Below are 18,625 nucleotides of genomic sequence, written 5' to 3'. Positions count from 1 at the left end.
ACTTCCCCACTGTGAGGGACTGTGCCTTGGGACTGTGAGCCAGTTTCTCCTTGAGTGTTTTATCTCAGCAACAGGCAAAGACAGACAGGCACAGTTGGGAATTAGGCCCATTGACCTAATTAGCAATGCCACCTTCCTTTTCTCTTTGAGCTCTCACTTTGGGGTATGGTCCTCTATATTCCCAGTCCTTGGCATGGACTGGGGCACAGAACCTATCTTTGATTATGAATCCTGTGAACTTGGGAAGTAACAGAAAAGACACTTGTCTTGACTAGCTTAAGAATAAGTTTTCATGGAGCTGGAGAGAGGACTCAGCAGTTCAGAGCATTTGCTGCTCTTCCAGAGGACCTGAGTTCGGTTCCCAGCACCCACATCAGGTGGCTCACAACCAGCTCCAGGGGCTCTAACATCTTCTTTTAGCCTCTGCTGGCACCCATGCACATGGGGCAGATATGCATACATATACATTAATAAAAAAAACTTAAAAAAAATTAAAAGAATACGTTGTCTTGAAAGTAAGGGGTATAAGCTTTTAGAGCCTTATGATCCCATTTTTGTAAAGTTAGAAAATCATTTGAGAACTCTCTAAAATAAGAGACAACTGTAAATATAATTTAAAAAAGTTTTATTAAATCATTTAGACTTGAAAGAAGTCATAATAGTTAACACACTTATGTGTGTTCTGTACACCACCAACCCAAATGGATTGATTTCAGAATTTTTATAAATAAAAAATAAACATATTTACAGGAAAAATGAAAACATGTTAGCAAGTTGAGATGATTAAACTTATCTATAATCAGTTTGGGGATGTGCCCACTTGTATTACATATAAGATAGGATTCTATGAGGATAAAAATTACGTAATTGAAGAAGTTAGTTGTAATAGAAGATCCATTTCTTACTACAGTTTCTTTTTTTTTAAACCCTCAAATCAGAACCTTAGAGCAATACCTAAAAAGCTTCATTTTCTCATTACTGGAGGTAAAAAGTACAAAAAGCTCATGACACTCCTATAACCACCTAAAGAACGAAGCTACTCAATGCCGCCGCCGCCAGACTATGACAGTACCGACATGACCCTCGACCCAGCTTGTGCTCTGTGCCTTCCACTGGTGCAGACACGTCAGGTCCCCACCTGGGACAAAATGGAGGAGTCTGCTTTCTAACAGTCCCTTCCCAAAGTCCCCTTGCATCTCTAGAGAGCACATTTCTAGAGCGAAGTCACCATGTGGGAAGTCTCGACTCTTCTGTGCTATAAAGACATTTCTAACTCAGATCATTTCAGGGGTCGCTTCTACCTGCTGGCAAAAGGTGAGGTTTCTAAAGCTTGACCTAGTTTTGGGACACTGACGAGGAGCAAGTCCACGTGTCATTTACATAGCCCTTTCCTGGAAGTGCAGTTGAGAGAAAACTGGATTAGGCCCATAATCCAGTCTGACTTAGAAAACTGGTCCCAAATCAAATTGATCAAAGCACAAAGTCTGAGTCCACCGCTGTGGAGAGCCACATTCCTCCAGGTGTCTGCTCCTTGCCACCTTCGGGGGCTGCTGGCACAGCTGAAGGCTAGTTACCAGGCAGTGGGCTGTGCGAGCAGCTGGGCTGTCTGGAATGCTTTGTTCCGGATGAGCTCATGGAGCGGGACCGCTGTCTTAGAACCGTTTTCCCGGGAAACTCCAAGTCCGCAAAAACAGCATTTTCAATGATGTTTGTGGCTTCAGGCCGCTCCGTGGGGGATGGAGACAGCATGTCTTGAACCATCATATGCTGAAACATAAAAATGGTTTTGTGTTAAAAGTTCTAGCTTTAGATTATCAAGCAGTCCCTTAAGTCATGGAAAAAAACAAACACATAGATATATATATATATGCATACACTCACATACTCACATTTGGGTGCATATATGCACCCCTCACCACACACACACACACACTCAATCTGCAGTAGGGGAGCTGGGACGCAGGGCTCTGAAGGTGGGAGGGAAATGGTCTTTATTTGGCTATAGCCTCAGCTCCAGCAAAACTTCTCTGTAACCATTTGAAGTATGTGAACCACATCTGATTAGTCAGCTGACACTCAAGCCCCAAAGCAGCACAGCCATAGAGAATATGTAAAGAGCACGGCTGTGTTACATCTGTGTGTGTGTGTGTGTGTGTGTGTGTGTGTGTGTGTGTGTGTATGCACTTGAGCACCTGCAGAGACCAGGGGAGGATGCCAGGATCCTGCTCTGTCACACTCCATTGTATTCCCTTGAAACAGGGTCTCTCACTGAACCTGGAGCCAGGCTGGCAGCCAGCAAGCCCCAGAGGTCCTCCTGTCTCTGCCCTCTACAATGCTAAGTTAAAAACGTGTGTGTAGGCATGTCCAACTTTCTGTGTGGTTGCTGGGGGTTCAAAGTTGGGTCCTCAGTAAGCACTCTTACCCACGGAGCCATTTCCACGGCCCTTGCTGCCAAGCCTGATGACCTGAGCTGTCTCCTTAAAACCTACATGGTGGAGAGAACTAAACCCCAAAGTTGTCCTCTAACTTTGATATGTACACACACACACACACACACACACACACACACACACATAAAATTTACAAATAGGCAGCCGGATGGATTTAGCCTATCAGCTGGGCTGCAAATGCACAGAGGCTATCTGAATGTAAACGGTGTTTTTATAATGAAAGGAAAGGTTTTAGAATCACATCCTTGAGGTGCAGATGTCACCTGATTTTAAAAATAAATTCATCTTACGAATACACATGATCTACAATAATCTTGATAAAGCATTTTACAAGTCAGGGTTTATCAATGTGTAAATATTAAAGCAATAAGCTTGTGGACTTAAACACACTATGGGAAAAAAGTTACAAAAAGAAATGACAACTTTAGAGTTTATTTTTAACACAAAGACCAGCTTAATCTTCCCCTAATCTTCTAAACCACTTCTGTGTGGCCTACTCCCACATCTGGAATCAACAGCCACTGGGGCCTTTTGTCTAAGGTAAGCCATTTTTAAATTTAAAATGTTTAATTTTTATGTGCACTGGTGTTTGTTTTGCCTGTGGAAGGGTGTTGGGTCCCCTGGAACTGTAGTTACAGACAGTTGTGAGCCGCCATGTAGGTGCTGGGAATTGAACCTGGGTCCTCTGCAAGAGCAGTCATTGCTCTTAACTGCTGAGCCATGTGTCCAGCTCCCAAGATAAGCAAGTCACCAACGGAAAGAGTTAATATAACATGGCTGCTCCTGTGAAGGCGCTTTATGAAGTCAGCCTCAGGGATGATGAAGGCAGTCTGTCCTCTGCAGACCCTTGGGCTGAGGGCAGTCCTAACAAACTGGTCCTCTAGAGCAGTGGTGCTCAGACTTCCCAAGGCTTCAACCCTTTAACACAGCTCCTCATGTTGTGGTGAACCCAGCCCTAAGATTATCTTTGCTGCCACGTCGTAACTGTAATTTTGCTGTTGTTATGAATTGTAATGTAAACATCTGTGTTTTCTGATGGCCTTAGGTGACCACTGGGAAAGGGTCCTTTGACCCAAAGAGGTCACAACCCACCACAGGTTGAAAACCACTGCTCTAGAACATCAAGTGTTTCATCTGAAAAGGGGAAGCTGACCAGATGACTGCTAAGGACCCTTCATGTTTACGGGTGTCTTTAAGAACAATTGAAGCACTGAATACAATTTTGGAGAAAGAAGCTGAGAACTATACATACCTCTCGGGGATATTTCTGAGTAAACAGTGGTGGAAACTTCAGATTCCTTACATCAGTTAAGGTCTGAAAAGAAAGAAAAACAGTGTTCAGTCTTTTAACTTTGTTTTTCCTATGGATCCATTTCTCACACATGCAGGCAAATATTCTCCACGGATAGCACCCCAGCCTGTCTTTTCACTTTCTATTAATGTATGTGTCTATGTGCATTACGTGTGTGCACATGTCTGTGTGTTTGTGCAAAGGCTTTCAACCATTGAACCTTCCCTCCAGCCCAAACTCTCCACTTTCTCAAGAGTGTCTTTGATGAACTGATAACTCTACAGATTTGATTCTTGATTTGGTTGGATCTCTTTTTTTTTTTGTTTTGTTTTGTTTAAACAGAGCTCACTAGGTAGCTAGTAGCCCTGACTGTCCTGGAAAGCTACGCAGATCAGGCCAGCCTCAAACACAAGGAGATCTGCCTGGCTCTGCTTCCCAAGTGCTGGGATTAAAGGTGTGCATCACCACGCCCAGCTAGTACTGTGAGCCTGAAAACCTATGCTCATGATTTGTTCTGAGAAGGAAAAACCCAGCCATGTGTCATTCGCCAGCATTGAAGTCTACAAAGGACACAGCTACTTGTCCTCTGGACGAGTGTCCTCCAGCCAACTGTCACTGTTTCCTTCTCCTTCTCATGTCACCCCTGCAGCTCCCTCTGGCTTTGCACTGATCACAAAGGTACCAAATGCAAAACACTGTTAAGATTATGACGAATTTATGCCAAGGAACAGCTAAGAATAACCCTGTTGTCCACATGATCCCTTTTGCTCCCAGTTAACTATCTAATGGCATCAAGATAAACTTAATGGTGCTGGAGAGTTCAGCTGAGCTGCTTACAACTGCGTGTAACTCCAGCTCCAGGAGGATCGAAAGCTTCTGACACTGGGGTCCCTGCACTGTCACACTCAGACGCACACGCATACACATAGTTTACAAATTTAAAAAGAAACATAACCATCTTTAAAAACTCTTGTATATGTTCAGTGATTTTCTCTTTCCATCCTTTTGGGAGTCAGATGTACTTACCCTGACTCGCTCCATCTGAGTGCTGAATGGGTAAAGTAATTCAAACAGAATCAAGCCCAAAGAGAAGATGTCCACTTTATGGGAGTAGTTGTTTCCATGAATCTGAAATAGCATAAAAATACGTGAGAAATCACCCCAGGGGGGCCCATCACCACAGCATTAACACAGAGATGAACACAGTTGCTATGACAGCATCACTGAGGCCCAGAGTTGACTTAGTGCCTCTGGGTAGAAGTGTATGTGTCAAAGTGCTAGCAAAGAGTTAACTGCTAAGCCCCTCTCCCCACCCTCTTCCACTGTGGGCAGGTGTAATTACACCACTCAGCATTACAGAGGGAAAGCCCAGGTAAGGCTTGAGATATGCATCAGCAAAATCGGCAGAAACCTGGAGCCTTGTGTGCTGGAGCCTCTAGGGGCTGCTCGGCCCCCCTGAGGTGAAGCTTTTCAAAGCGACACTATCTGAAGCCAATCTCATTTCTAATCACCGTAGTCCTGAAGACTCCTGAAGATGGTCATTACTCGAAGCCACTAATCAACCTGGGAGCCTTCATTACGCACTTAATTGCAGATTGCTTTGTATGCATAGCTCTATTTTTCATGTGCATATTTCTTTTTCTTTCCCAGTCGTGGCAGGGAAGAGACCCGCTGCCTTTGTGTCCCTTTCTCATCTTTCAGCGCTGGGCTAAGTACAGAGAAGGCCCTCAATAAATTCCTGATACCACGAAGCAATGAATCACAACTGCTCTGCTCTATTAGGGAAAGCCCTGTTCAAATGCAAAGTGAACTCCTGGTGCCTCACGGGAGCCCTTTCATTTATGAACACTTCCTTAGGCCAGTTACTCGACTGCAGGTAAACAGCTCTGGACCTGGCTCACCTCAGAACTGCTCACCAGGGGAGGGAGAGGGGAAACCAGGGGAAACGTGCTGGGTGGTGGAGCAGCTGTCAGGGGTGAGGCCATCACCTCTTCTCCTCTCCACCACTCTAGGTATCTGCCTCTCTGGTTCCTTCTATGCAGATGGCAGATGCGTGCTTCTGCTCACAAAACAGCAGGTGGAAAGTTCCAGGGACTGTATCAGCTCTGTCACCCTACTTCTAAAGTGACTATAGCAATCCATCTGCACAGTCCCTTGCCTGCCCCACCCCCCCATCTCTGTGGCTTAGGAAAGGTTCAAAGAAAATGTGTTCAAGGACATTGCCCACAGGGGCACAGGGAAGAACGATACCTCAGACTATTTGGATGGTGTAAATTGACCGTTCACTGGAGGCACCTGGACAGCTGATGATTAATCCCATCCAATTCTGTCCCTGGCAGGGTGGATGGAGATGTGACAGAGGCTGGGGCAGTTGTCCAAGTGAGAAGCCTAACAGCAAAACTGACACTAACTTTAACGTCTGAAACAAACACCGAGCAATCTGAAGGGAGTGAATGCTTCAGAGCGGTCTAAGGATGTCCAGGAATACGTGAACGGTCCCAGTTCATGGACTAGAATCCCAGTTCTGGTTTCCAACAAAACAATTGTTATTTATTTATTTATTTATTTTTGCTTTATATGAGATAAATGTATGTGCATGTAGCTGGAAATGACAATGTTTTATATGTATTTTTGGTAAATGCCCTTTTCTTTATTATAAATTCCTATATTTTCCACATTCCCTACATAGAAGACAGATTAATATATAAAGAGAAAAAAACATTATTAACCCATTACTGGATCGTAAAATATTTGAGACTTACAGTTTGTTGTATATACTTTAATTCTACGAATTTGTGGAGACTGAACTATTGTTTGAAGACCTTTGAAGAACAGTTTATTGCCCAGAAGCGGGCAGCAGGTTGGGCAACAACTAGAGTATTGCCTGACATGGCATTTGAAAGAAAGAATCAGGACAATTCCCAATCACCAAATTTCTTTTGAAGACTTGCAAAGCTGAACTTGTTTTGTTTTTAAAGCAAATGTAAGCGAGAACCCCGACACCTGGTTTACGATCGGGACTGGGAGACCGGGAATCCCAGCTGCATTTTAACTGCTATGCACTTACTGTATAACATAGTTTCTCTTGCTAACCTAAAATTATAGTTTTGTCTTCTTTCCCTCTCTCAGACCCTTCTTCTGTCTTTGTGACATGTTTTGTTATGTCACTTGGGCTGGCCTGGAACTTGCTAGGTAGCCTAAGCAAGACTTGAACTTGCAACCCTGCTTCAGTGTCCTGCATTTTGGGATTACAGGCGTACACTACTACACCTGGTGTTTTTCAGCATTTTCAGTAAGAGCAAATAAAGCATCATTTGTCCTCAATCTCGTTTTCTGGGGGGCAACCTCTGTCCATCCTACACTCACTCCTCCCCCACACCTGTACCTAGAGACAAAGCTTAATCATAGAGTAGTGCCCACCTGTTTTTATTTATTAGAAGATTTATTTATTTTAATTTATGTGCATATGTCTGGGGGTGGTTGGTGGTGTCTGCTGAGGCCAAAAGAGAGCATCAGATCCCTAAAATTTAGGGGCAGTTGTGAGCCACCCTACATGGGCACTGGGAACTAAACTCTGGTCCTGGGAACTGAACTCTGGTTCTCGGAAAAAGCAGAGTGTTTCTAACCTCTGGATTATCTTTCCTGTCCCTTTCTTACCCCTGCTTTAACTCCCTCGCCCCTGGTCACATTATAGTTATTTATCTTTTTGTGTGAGAAAAGCATACATGTACACATGAGGAGGTCAGAGGCATCCACCCTCAGTGGATCCCAGGGATCAAACCCAGGTCCTTAGGCTTTGTGGCACCTTTTCCTATCCGCTCATCCACAGATGTAAACTCTCACCTGTTCCAATCCAGGCATTGTTTTAGGCAGCAGAATTTAAAAAAAGAGAAGGCAGGCAACAATGTTTTGTTGTTCTGTTATTTTCCTGCATGGGACCTAATTATTTATTCATCTCTGTAAATCTATACCTACCTACATGTGTGTATATATTCTTATTAATATAAATACTGTTATGTAGAATTATCTGGTAGATTTTTTTTTGCATATTACCATGATTAAATTCCTTGTGTTTGGCTTTTTCCCCCATGTTCTTCAAGGAAAATAATGATTTGAAATTAACTTTAAATTTTTTTTTTAATTATCAAAGTATCCTGCTTCATTTGTTGACACCCTCCCCCCCCCAATGTCTTTTCTTGCTGGTCTCACTAGTTCTTCCACATAGATCCTACCCTACCTTCATGTAGCGTAGCAACATACTAACTTTAATAGCTTATGTTTTAGGCAGGGAGAAAAGATCATTTCAGAGAGTTGAAAATGCTATGAAAAGAATACACGTACATGCCGGCAGGGGGTGGGGTGGATGGGTGGATGGGTGGATGGGTGGGTGGGTGCTCCGGCTGTCAGGGTACCCTTTTGTAGTGAGCTCTCCACTAAGAAGCACCCAGAGTCAGTAACTCCTACTTTGCTTCTGCAATATTTAAAGGTAAACGTTATTTCTGACCCTGTAAACAAGGGCTAATTTTAAATTATTTGTTCATTTTTGAAGTTTATTTATTTTTGTGGGTGCATGTACACACACGTCTTCCTGTGCAGGTCAGGTGACAACTAGTGGGACTGGTCCTTCATTCTACCATGTGGGTCTCAAGGACAGAAACTGGGTTGGTGGCAAGTGCCTTTACCCATGGAGCCATCTTGTCAGTTGATGATGAATGTTTAAAAGGCAATTAAAATGCTTCTTATATCAATTCTGGTAATATGCTGATGTATAAGCATAGAGAAGTGAAGGAAAATACACAATAGGTTAAAATTCCAAGTTCCCGGGCTGGAGAGATGGCTCAGAGGTTAAGAGCACTGATTGCTCTTCCAGAGGTCCTGAGTTCAATTCCCAGCAACCACATGGTGGCTCACAACCATCTGTAACGAGATCTGGTGCCCTCTTCTGGCCTGCAGGCACACATGCTGTATACATAATAAATAAATAAATCTTTAAAAAAAAAAAAAAAAAAAAATTCCAAGTTCCCTCACTCAGGTCAGAAGTAACGGCTGTGGACAGTTCATGGTTCTCCTGGTCCTTCCTCCTTGGGACACAGATGTATACTTAGAAGATTTTGATATTCTACACTGTTTTTATTTTTCTTTCACTAAGTCTTAGCTACATCATTTGATGAAGACAGTCCATTTACTTAGCCAACTGATTTTTCTCTCTCTCTGGCTCATAAAATCTCTGCTGTATCCTTTTTAGTTTACTTTTTCTTCTCTTAAGTAGATCTGCTAGAGAAACCTACTGTTTTGATTCAAAACAATTAAAACAATCTGGTAATGCTGTTTTATTATCTTAGGTTGGTTTGCTCTCCTGGGGCTCCTCTCCCGTGCTGAGCACAAACCCCTACTGTGCTTCAGCAATGACGGCTCACGCAATAGGACAAATGTACGAGGCAGAGGCAGGAAGTAGGGGGTTCGAGGCCTGAGCTATACGAGACCCTGTCTCAGAACCAAAACAAATACAAAGTCAGCAAATTTAAGTCCAAACAGAACTTTGAAAACTTCCCTACATTTCAGTATTTTTTCATTTCTTTCATTATTTGTTTAACACACTGCTGATGTCCTCTTCCTCCCACTCCATCTCTTTCTCTTTGGGTTTTTGAAACAGGTTTCATTCTGTAACCTAGGCTGGATTTGAACTCATGGCAATCCTCCTGCTCCAGCCTCCTGACTGCTTGGATTACTGCCATAAGCTACCATGCCTGGCTCTCTAAGTCTCTCTCCAGGCTCTTGTTCAGAGGTGAAAGTGTGTCTCATGATGGTATTTTCTCACTCCAACCCCAGGGTGGATGGAGTTGTGCTCCCTGGGGCAGAATTACGTTCATAATTTTTAGGCTGTGTATTCCTGGGTACTGTACGGAGGACACGGAGAAGACTCATCAGCCACAACTATCTCACTGCCTGGCTAACTACAAGTCTGGAGACTCACCTGCTCTGGGCTCATGTAGAGCTTGGTTCCCACTTGTCCTGTGTGTGTGGCATAGGCTGGCATTGGAGTCAGAACAGTCTGCTCTTCTTCATCTTGGTCCATGGCAGTCACTAGTCCAAAGTCCCCAACTTTGACCACATCATCCATGGTGAAGAATATGTTGGAAGGCTGGGGAAATAAGGGGTGGGGAAGCACAGTGAGTATACACAGAGAAGGGAAAAAAGTCAAAAGAATTTTATGATTTCAGAAAAGAAACAGAAGCATCAGCAGATATTCTAAAGTAGATGATTCTTTAAAATGAGCCACTGTCCCCAAGAGGAGGAGCAGCCGACCAACACAAATTAGATTCCATCTTTCGTTCTGCTATTAAGAGAGAGTAATGCCGGGCAGTGGTGGTGCACTCCTTTAATCCCAACACTCACAGAGGCAGGTGGATCTCTGTGAGTTCAAGGCCAGCCTGGTCTACAGAGAGAGAGTCCCAGGACAGCCAGGGCTACACAGAGAAACTTTGTCTCTAAAACAAAACAGAGAGAGAGAGAGAGAGAGAGAGAGAGAGAGAGAGAGAGAGAGAGAGAGAGAGAGAGAGAGAGAGAACAGGAGGGTGGGTGGGTGGGTAGGGAGGTGGAGAAGGCTCTGGGAGGAGCTGGGGGAGGGGGAAGACTACGACGTATGTTAAAGGAAGAAACCAAGTGCTCTCTAATCAGTTCACTATTAACTCATGCCATACAACCCTCTGAAAACCACTATTGTCCTCCACTCTCTAGATGTGGAAACCAAGGCTCCAGCCAGCAAGTGGTAAGGCCAGGAATTGAACTCAGGCAGCCTGGCTCTGTCTCTGCTGCCGTATCCTCATGCCTTACTCTGTGGTAGAGGATCATGATCTGACCATCTTATAAATGTCATACACCTCTCATCTGGTCTGTGTCCGAGGGGGAAACAGCCCATCAAGGGGAATCACAACTCGCGACTGCTGTTATACCCCGTTTCCGAATCCCCCATGCTCCTATGCCATCAGTCACACTCGGGCCTCTGTCCTGAGGCCTGAGTTCCAAACTCCCACTTGAATTTGCATATTAGATGCAGCTAACCAACTGTCACATGAGCTCCTCCAACTCCAGGTCCCCTACATGGAATCTGTCACTTTCCCCCAGGCAACAGGGATACAAGTGAGAGAGGTGTTAAAGCCTGAAAGAGGGGCCACCTAACCCCTAAAACCGAACCTTTTACTAAAATAATACTTCCGACACTGCCAGGAAATAACGCTTCCCTTGGTTCCTAAGACGCCATTATAAAACTCGGACCGTGAGGCAATGAGGTTCCTGTAACTGGAATCTGGAATAATAACCCAGAACTTCTCACCAACAGCCCCAGAGCAGAAGCAATAAAGGACCCTGCCTCTCTCCCTCCCTTTCTCCTCCTTCCCCCTGCCGGGCTACAGATCCAACCCAAGGCCCCAGGACTATCATGTGAGAGCTACTAAAAGTGGGACTTGTGTTGGAACTAACACTCTCTGCCTCTGTTTCTCTTGAGTCTCAAGTAGCCCAGGCTGGTCTCAACCTCACTCTGTAGCTGAGGAGGACCTTAAAATTCTGGTTTCTCCTCCCAATTCCTTTCATGTGGTGCTGGGGATCAAACACGGCTTTGTGCATGCTAGACAAGCACTCTATCAACTGAGCTACATCCCCAGCACCCTGCTCCCATTTGCCGAGAGCAATTACTGACTGAACTCTTAAGAGACCGTGCTTGTCTCTCTAGCATTCCCTCCTGTGCTTCTCCTAGAACCATCTGGCTTTGTGAACTCCCTTCTTCCCAAGTATGTAGCAACCCCATGCTTGCCTAATTCCTTTTCTGCCAAGGAGTCCAGTGGAGGGATGGGCTATGGTCCCTGGTTTACTGAGAACAAGCCTTAGGATTTCTGGCCAACTTGGGGGAAAGAAAAACTTGTCTTGCCACCTCCTACCAAAAGCCCTCCAGAAAGCTTAAAAGGCAAACATGCCTGAGAGCCACTGGCTGCCATCCTGAGTCTGGGACAGGAGAGCCTGGCTAGAAGTGGAAAGAAGAAACAGGGAGAAGAGAATGTGTGCTCACCAGATTGTCTGATGCCGGCTGACACTGTACCCAAATCCCCAACAGTTTTGTCGAATGGCCAACAGTCCTGTGGGCTTAGTCAGTACTAATGCTTTCGGGGGCAAATAAAGGAAATCTAAAATAAAATGAAGCAAGAGTCCAGAGCATGCCAGGCACTGCTCTGAGGCTGGGACGAGGGATCTAGGTGGGCATGATTTGGGCAACCAGAGGACAAATGACCTGGGTGTGATGAGGCTGACAAGGAGAAACAGGTTCTCTGAGGAAACAATGAGACAAGCTCAAAGAAAACAGAAGGCTGGAGGGGCAGTGTCATCTGCCGACGACAGACATGTGACCAAACTGTGTGTGGAGGGAAAGCCTAGGAGATTTAACATCGACGCCTTGGGTCGGAACACAGCAAAAGGTACAGGCTTTTCAGCCAGGGAAAAATTCCTGGTGGTGTTTTTTTCAGCATTCTAGACATCTTTGAAATGGCTGCCTTTTCAAAGGAATACATCATTTTATATTTTTAAAAAACTAGAGGGAAAATTAACTTTCGTTTGGGAATTTTTCTGGCACATATACAAATAGGGAGGAATCTTTACACAACATCGAGTGTCGAGCAAACCTCTCACCTACACCTTGCTCGCATTATAAAACCAGCAGACTATTACTGTTAGCAAAGGCCCTGGCTGTGGCTTTCATCTTGCTGCTTCTGTACGATGGCAGTAAAGCCCACGGGGACCGTGCACACTTGTGAGGAAGGTTGACCGTACTCACACCTCAACAGCTGCTATCACCCATCTCAAGCTCAGGGTCTCTCTGAGTAAGACATCCTCTCCATTCCAACCAAAGGAATCACCTCTAAACTTTTCACTTCGTGCAGAACAATCCACGGCACCCAGTCTGGACCCGTACCAAACTTCCGAAGCACAGTGAGTACTTATACCAAGTGGCAGTTACGTCGGAGCACAGGGGTTCTGTCCAGTTCTTATTCCTAGTTTCTCCTCAAACTCTTAAAACGCATTAAGAATTTTTTAAATTTTTTGATGATTTTAGAAGAAAGTAACTTTGTATTCCAAAGATAATGATGGTCTCATGTAGTCCAGGTTGGCCTGAAACACCAGTGACCGACAGTGGGGATTGAACTCGGGGCCTCCCTCCATGCTAGGCAAGCACTCTACCAATGGAGATACACTTCCAGCCCCAGAAACCAACGCCTGCTGTAGCTGCTTTAGTATCTGCAGCAAAAGTTTGTAGTTACACAAAATAAAACTTAACATACTTAAAAATGAAACCAAATCTGCCACACATTTAAGTCATTTCCCTCAAAAAATGTTTATAGGTTCCCTATACATCTACTGGGGTCTACTAGGAGCATGTGGATCATGGCAAGAAACACTCAAATAAAAGCAGAAAAACAGAATCAGCAAACTGGTTACAGTCCTGTACACTTGTTTTTAGAAATGTATGCTATGGAAACACTGTGTGTATGTATGTATTCATGACAGAGACAGGCTCTCACTTTGTGACCCAGACTGTCCTTGAACTCACATCAGTCCTCCTGTCTCAGCCTCCTAAGTGCTGGGATTACAGGATTCTCTACCCCTTGGATTTGGAATTTTATGCAATTCAGCACAGGGTATTACTGCACTGTTCAATACTGTATACTCTGAGACCAGGGTTTAAGTCTCACAGCTACAGCCACAGGGCTAAGCGTTTGCCACCATTCTCTAGTTGGCTTCTCCCTCAAAGCCCACCCAGTCAGCAATGGGGTGAAAATATGGACATCTACTGCCCCAAATCAGAGCTGGCCGGTGAAGACTCATCTCCCTTTCCCCCAGGTTCCTCTCACCATGTGCTGCTGTAGAGACCCAGGGTACCCGTGTCAGGGTTATTCAAAGCCATAAGAAGTATCCACACAGTAAAAGAACAGAATTGACTCTCACAAATTGTCCTTCGACTTTCACACATATACCAAGCTATATATAATTTGGTTTTAAGGCGGGGTTTCTCTGTAGCCCTGGCTGTCCTGAAACTCACTCTGTAGACTAGACTGGCCTCGAACTCAGAGACCCACCTGCCTCTGTCTCCTTAGTGCTGGGATTAAAGGTGTGTGTCACCAATGCCTGGTGGTTTTTTAAAAGATTTATTTATTATGTATACAGTGCTCTGCCTGCATGTATGCCTGTATGCCAAAAGAGGGCAGCAGATCTCACTATAGATGGTTGTGAGCCACCATGCGGTTGCTGGGAATTGAACTCAGGACCTCTGGAAGAGCAGCAGCCAGTGGTCTTAACCTCTGGGCCATCTCTCCAGCCCTGTAAAAATATTTTTAAAGCACAGGAATTATGTAGTATAACTGTTCGTGGTGGACTTGAGTTAGAGACTCTTTTAGGACTACTGGAAACACTTTTCACAGTAAAACAAAAAAGAACAGGCTATAGAGGAAAATGCGTTTGCCTGAACCCTTCCAACATGAGACTTCCTCCTTTCCCGTTTCCTTCCTGGACTGCTGCTCTCTGATGCCTTTACATCACTCCACTCTGGTTAAAGACTGACAACTGTAAGTCCCGCTCTGAACCGCGGACATCACACCCAAAGCCTGGTGTGACGTTCTCCGACTACAGACCTTGAGGTCCCTGTGCATGAGTCCCTTGCTGTGCAGAAACTCCACGGCCTCTGCGATCTGCAGAAAGATGTGCAGACACACGCTGTGCTCCCTCTCCTCCATGCTGCAGCGTCGGTTCATCCAGTCCTTAAGGTTCTCTTTTCTGCACAGCTGCATCTGAATGTACAGGTACACCTTTGGGGAGCTGGGCTGCAGCTGGTCCACAGTGTTCTTGGTGAAGTCTAAACTCAGAGTGGTTGGCCTGGTGGGAGAGGTAGACAGGGTGGCTTCTGAAGAGGATCTGCTGCTAGAGTACTTGAAGTCAGTTAGCTTATTCACATAATGGTTGCCATTGTGCAGCCGGGTCGTTCTGGGGTCTTCCTTACTGGAGGCATTGTCGCAGCCAGAGTCTTCGAACACTATGGAAGAGGACGTCCCCTCCCGTGACCTTGTGTGGGGAGAAGCTTCAGAAGGACAGAGTTCAAAGGAGTGCCCCTCATCATTGCCGTCCACGGTACCGTCTTCCACGTCGCACTCCGTCAGGCAGCTGTCCTGGAGGTTGCAGGCTGCATCCACTGACTCGCTGTTGTCTCCACAGTCTGTTCCTGAGAACTCCAGTGGCGAGAACTGGCTCTCAGATGAACTTGTCTGGCCACAGGAAATGCCCACTGAGAAAGACCGACTTCTTTGAGGTGAAGGAGCTATGACTTCAATATGTTCTTTTGTAGAGAAAGGATCCATTCTGCGGATCTTAACGGATGGGGCATCCATTGGGCTAGGAGAGCTGAGTGGCCAGTCTGTGCTAAAAGTGGGAGAAATACAAAGATTTGAATGAATATATGTCAATTAGGTTATCTGATCTGTACCTTGGCTTAAAATGTTTCCATTATTATAAATACACTTACCAAAAACACATAGGGGAAATAAAATATGCCACGTGGGACAAAGAACATCTCATCCCATCTATTCCTTTTCAAAAACTTAATTGGAAAGCTAATTTTGTTTTAAATTTGTGTGTGTACCTTCTTGTCTGTGTGTGCACCTCATGTGTGCAGTGCCTGCAGAGGCCAGAAGAGGGCACTAGATTCCCTGGAACAGGAGTTACAGGCAGTTGTGAGCTAGGAACTGAACCCAAGTCCTCTGCAAGAGCAGCAAGTGATCTTCACTGCTGAGACATCTCTCCAGCCCTGAGAGCTTAATTATATACTTGAAATAGTTATTCTGTGTATCAGCTTTCTGTACAAAATGTAAAAGAGTAAAGCAACATCAATGACAGGGTTTTTTGGTGGCCACAATTCTGAAGCCCCCGTGCAAACTATAGTAGCTCACAGGCTTTGATACAAGAGGCCACTTCCCTTCATCCTGGAGTCTATAACAGGTGTTACTTAACAAGATACCTCCAGGGACTGAACGCTCTGCAGGCAGGTTGTTTCATCATTCTTCATTGTGCTTTTGAGGGGCTTCCCACAACACATCATACACGGGGAGTGTCTGCAGACTACCTAAGCACATGTACTTTTGAAAACTGAAATAGCCACCCAGGCAATGGTGGTGCTCGCCTTTAATCTCAGCACTTGGGAGGCAGAGGCAGGCGGATCTCTGAGCTGGAGGCCAGCCTGGTCTACAGAGACTTCCAGGACAGTCAGAGTTACAGAGACAAACTGTATCTCGAAAAACAAAGCAAAACCAAAACGAAAACCCCTGAAATAGCCTAAAACTATTTAAAATGAAGTTATAAATTGTTAACTGCCAAGATAAAAACTTCATTAAAAAAAAGAAAAAATGCAGAAGCATTTCATATTGAGAAAAGCCCCCAGCACTCAGGAGGCAGAGGGAGGCAGATCTCTGTGAGTTCGAGGCCAGCCTGGGCTACAGAGTGAGTTCCAGGACAAGCTCCAAAGCTACACAGAGAAACCCTGTCCCGAAAAACCAAAAAAAAAAAAAAAAAAAAAAAAAAGCCACTGTGGGTCCCTTGAATATTATTCATACTAAGCAAAAGCATATTGAAAAAGCCTAAATCTCAGGTACTTAACAAGGGCTGAGAGAATGACATGATGATACAGGATGGAACGCTACCATACTTTCTTCTTCAGGCCACTGAAAGACACCATGTTCACAGCGAAGCGCCGCCTAGGAGGAGACGCTCATTTGTAAGTCGGTCTAACCAAGCTACCTTTCGTCCTTCAGCCAGATCTCATCCATCTCCTCTTGCCACTTCTCCGGCGGTGTCTCCAGCCAGGCATTGAAGTACCTCACGATGCCTGGGTGTTCCAACTTAGCCAGGGCTTTGACTTCCCGCATCACCTTCTCCCGCGCCAGCTCCCTAAAACACAGAACACAGTAGCTGAAATAGTCTATGTCCAACGGTGAAAACCAAAGAATGCAATACAAGTCTCTTTGGATGTAAAATCAAGAACACAGTTAGCCTTCGGCACATATTAACTACTAAATTACAAACAAAACAAAATGTGTAGTGTTTTTTTGTTTTTGTTTTAACCTTTCTGGAAATAATGGCTACTGACATACCTGCTTCCTCATCTAAATAGTTTCTTAGCTGAATGAAAGTCACTACTGACTCTTAAATGTCTGTTGGTCCATGTGAGGAAGAGTCACCCAGGAGATAAGTGTCTGGCACACAGTGAGGGATGATCTATGTAGATTAGGTTAAACGAGGTAGAAAGACTTGTCAACTGTCAGACAAAAGGAAGGACGGAAGCTGAGCAGCAGCATCCTTCTCCCTGTGCTCCCTGACTGCAGACACAATGTGACCTGGTGCCTCACACTCCTGTCCCAACGCCTTTCCTGGCATGGTGGACTGTGTCTTCAAACTGTGAGGCTAAACAAACCCTCCCGTCTGAAGCTGATTTTGCCAGGCATTTGTTACAGCAGTGAGACACAGGACCCTCCCACCTCAACCTCCTGACAACTGGGATGAGAGGCATGCACCGCCAGGGCCAGGCCAGTTCTTGTTTTCCTAGCGGTGAGCCACAAACTGCACTTTGGATATGGAACATCCCTGGAGCCACAGGGAGGTGATGGCTCTTTATGCAGTGGCCCACCGGGGGTGTGCCCTTGAAGGGGAGCTGCTGAGTTCTGAGTCTTCTCCTCTCTCCCTAGCCATGATGAACTGTTAAGGTGTTTTCTACACCACACATTCTCTCCCTTGTCACAGGCTAAAAAGTAACAAGGCCAACTCATCATCAACTGAAACCTGGGGACCAACGAGCCAAAACGACAACTCTAAAGTGAATTATCTGCTCTTTCCTTACATTAGTGGAACACCAACTAATGCATTATAACAGAAATGATTCTGAAATGCTGTAACTATAGTTCCTATACTTGTCTCTGGGGAAATATTAAGAATTCACATATATTTCTGTGTATATATGCTGTGTGATCCTGGTAAATGCTCATATGTGTATGTGGACACATAAAGGTCTAAGGAAGGCGTTGGGCACCCTCCTTTATCACTCTTGCTCTCCATCATATTCCTTTTAAGGCAGGGTGTTTCTGAACCTGGAGCTTGCTTTTTTTTTTTTTTTTTCTTTTCTTCTTTTTTCTTAAATCTAGGCTAGAAACCAGGGAGCCTCAGCGATCCTCCCATCTCCAGCCAATCTGGCACTGGTGTTACAGGTATGTGCAGGATGCCCAGCTTTTTGTTTGGGTGATGGGATCAGAACTCTGGTCTTTCAGGCTTGTGAAGCAAGTGTGTTTAACCACCAAGCCATCCATCTCTCTAGCTGAAAGACCACACTTTAAAGCAATCTAGAGCTCACAACTTTGAGACCATGTGCTACTTGGCAGCACTCGGAAGCACGGAGCTGGAAGAAGAAACTACATTGTGATGATGGAGCACAAGGAAAGGCATTTGGCCTGTGAGACGAGATCCGATTTACTGAAAGCATCATCCATTACCTATTGGGGAGACGGATCCTCTTGATAGCATAATTGCAATCATCTACTTTGTTTTTAGCTTCAAAGACGACTCCAAAGCCACCACGACCCATGCACTGAATTGGCTCAAAATCTGTTAGATATCTTAAAAAAAAAAAAATACAATTTTTTAAAGCTTGAAATAGTTTTAAATGTTATAATAACGTTTCAATATTGAACAAAAACAGTTCAATATTACATCATCACACACAAATGCATAAAGTCCGTAACCTCTCAGAATGTGTTTCATAAAAAGCACAGCGTGAATATTACTAGCAGTATTCTAAGTTCACCTGTGT

At 44.8% G+C, this 18,625-nt stretch overlaps 1 protein-coding gene across 1 annotated transcript in view; it reads right to left on the bottom strand.

The window, feature by feature from the left end:
- Window positions 1-610: 610 nt before the first annotated feature.
- Eif2ak3 (eukaryotic translation initiation factor 2 alpha kinase 3) overlaps window positions 611-18,625 on the bottom strand; it is a 68,333-nt gene continuing 50,318 nt past the window's right edge. Inside the window, exons 11-17 of the mRNA XM_059257928.1 lie at window positions 18,309-18,431; window positions 16,567-16,716; window positions 14,415-15,195; window positions 9,716-9,883; window positions 4,768-4,869; window positions 3,703-3,765; window positions 611-1,767 (exon numbers count right to left, since the gene is read on the bottom strand). Coding sequence (XP_059113911.1) covers window positions 1,567-1,767; window positions 3,703-3,765; window positions 4,768-4,869; window positions 9,716-9,883; window positions 14,415-15,195; window positions 16,567-16,716; window positions 18,309-18,431 — 1,588 coding nt within the window. The 3' untranslated portion in view covers window positions 611-1,566. The remainder of the gene's footprint in view (window positions 1,768-3,702; window positions 3,766-4,767; window positions 4,870-9,715; window positions 9,884-14,414; window positions 15,196-16,566; window positions 16,717-18,308; window positions 18,432-18,625) is intronic.

The sequence above is a fragment of the Peromyscus eremicus genome, chromosome 3 (assembly GCF_949786415.1).
Source record: "Peromyscus eremicus chromosome 3, PerEre_H2_v1, whole genome shotgun sequence".
Taxonomy (NCBI): domain Eukaryota; kingdom Metazoa; phylum Chordata; class Mammalia; order Rodentia; family Cricetidae; genus Peromyscus; species Peromyscus eremicus.
The sequence above is the reverse complement of the archived record's forward strand: the minus strand, read 5'-3'. Positions and strand labels throughout refer to the sequence as shown.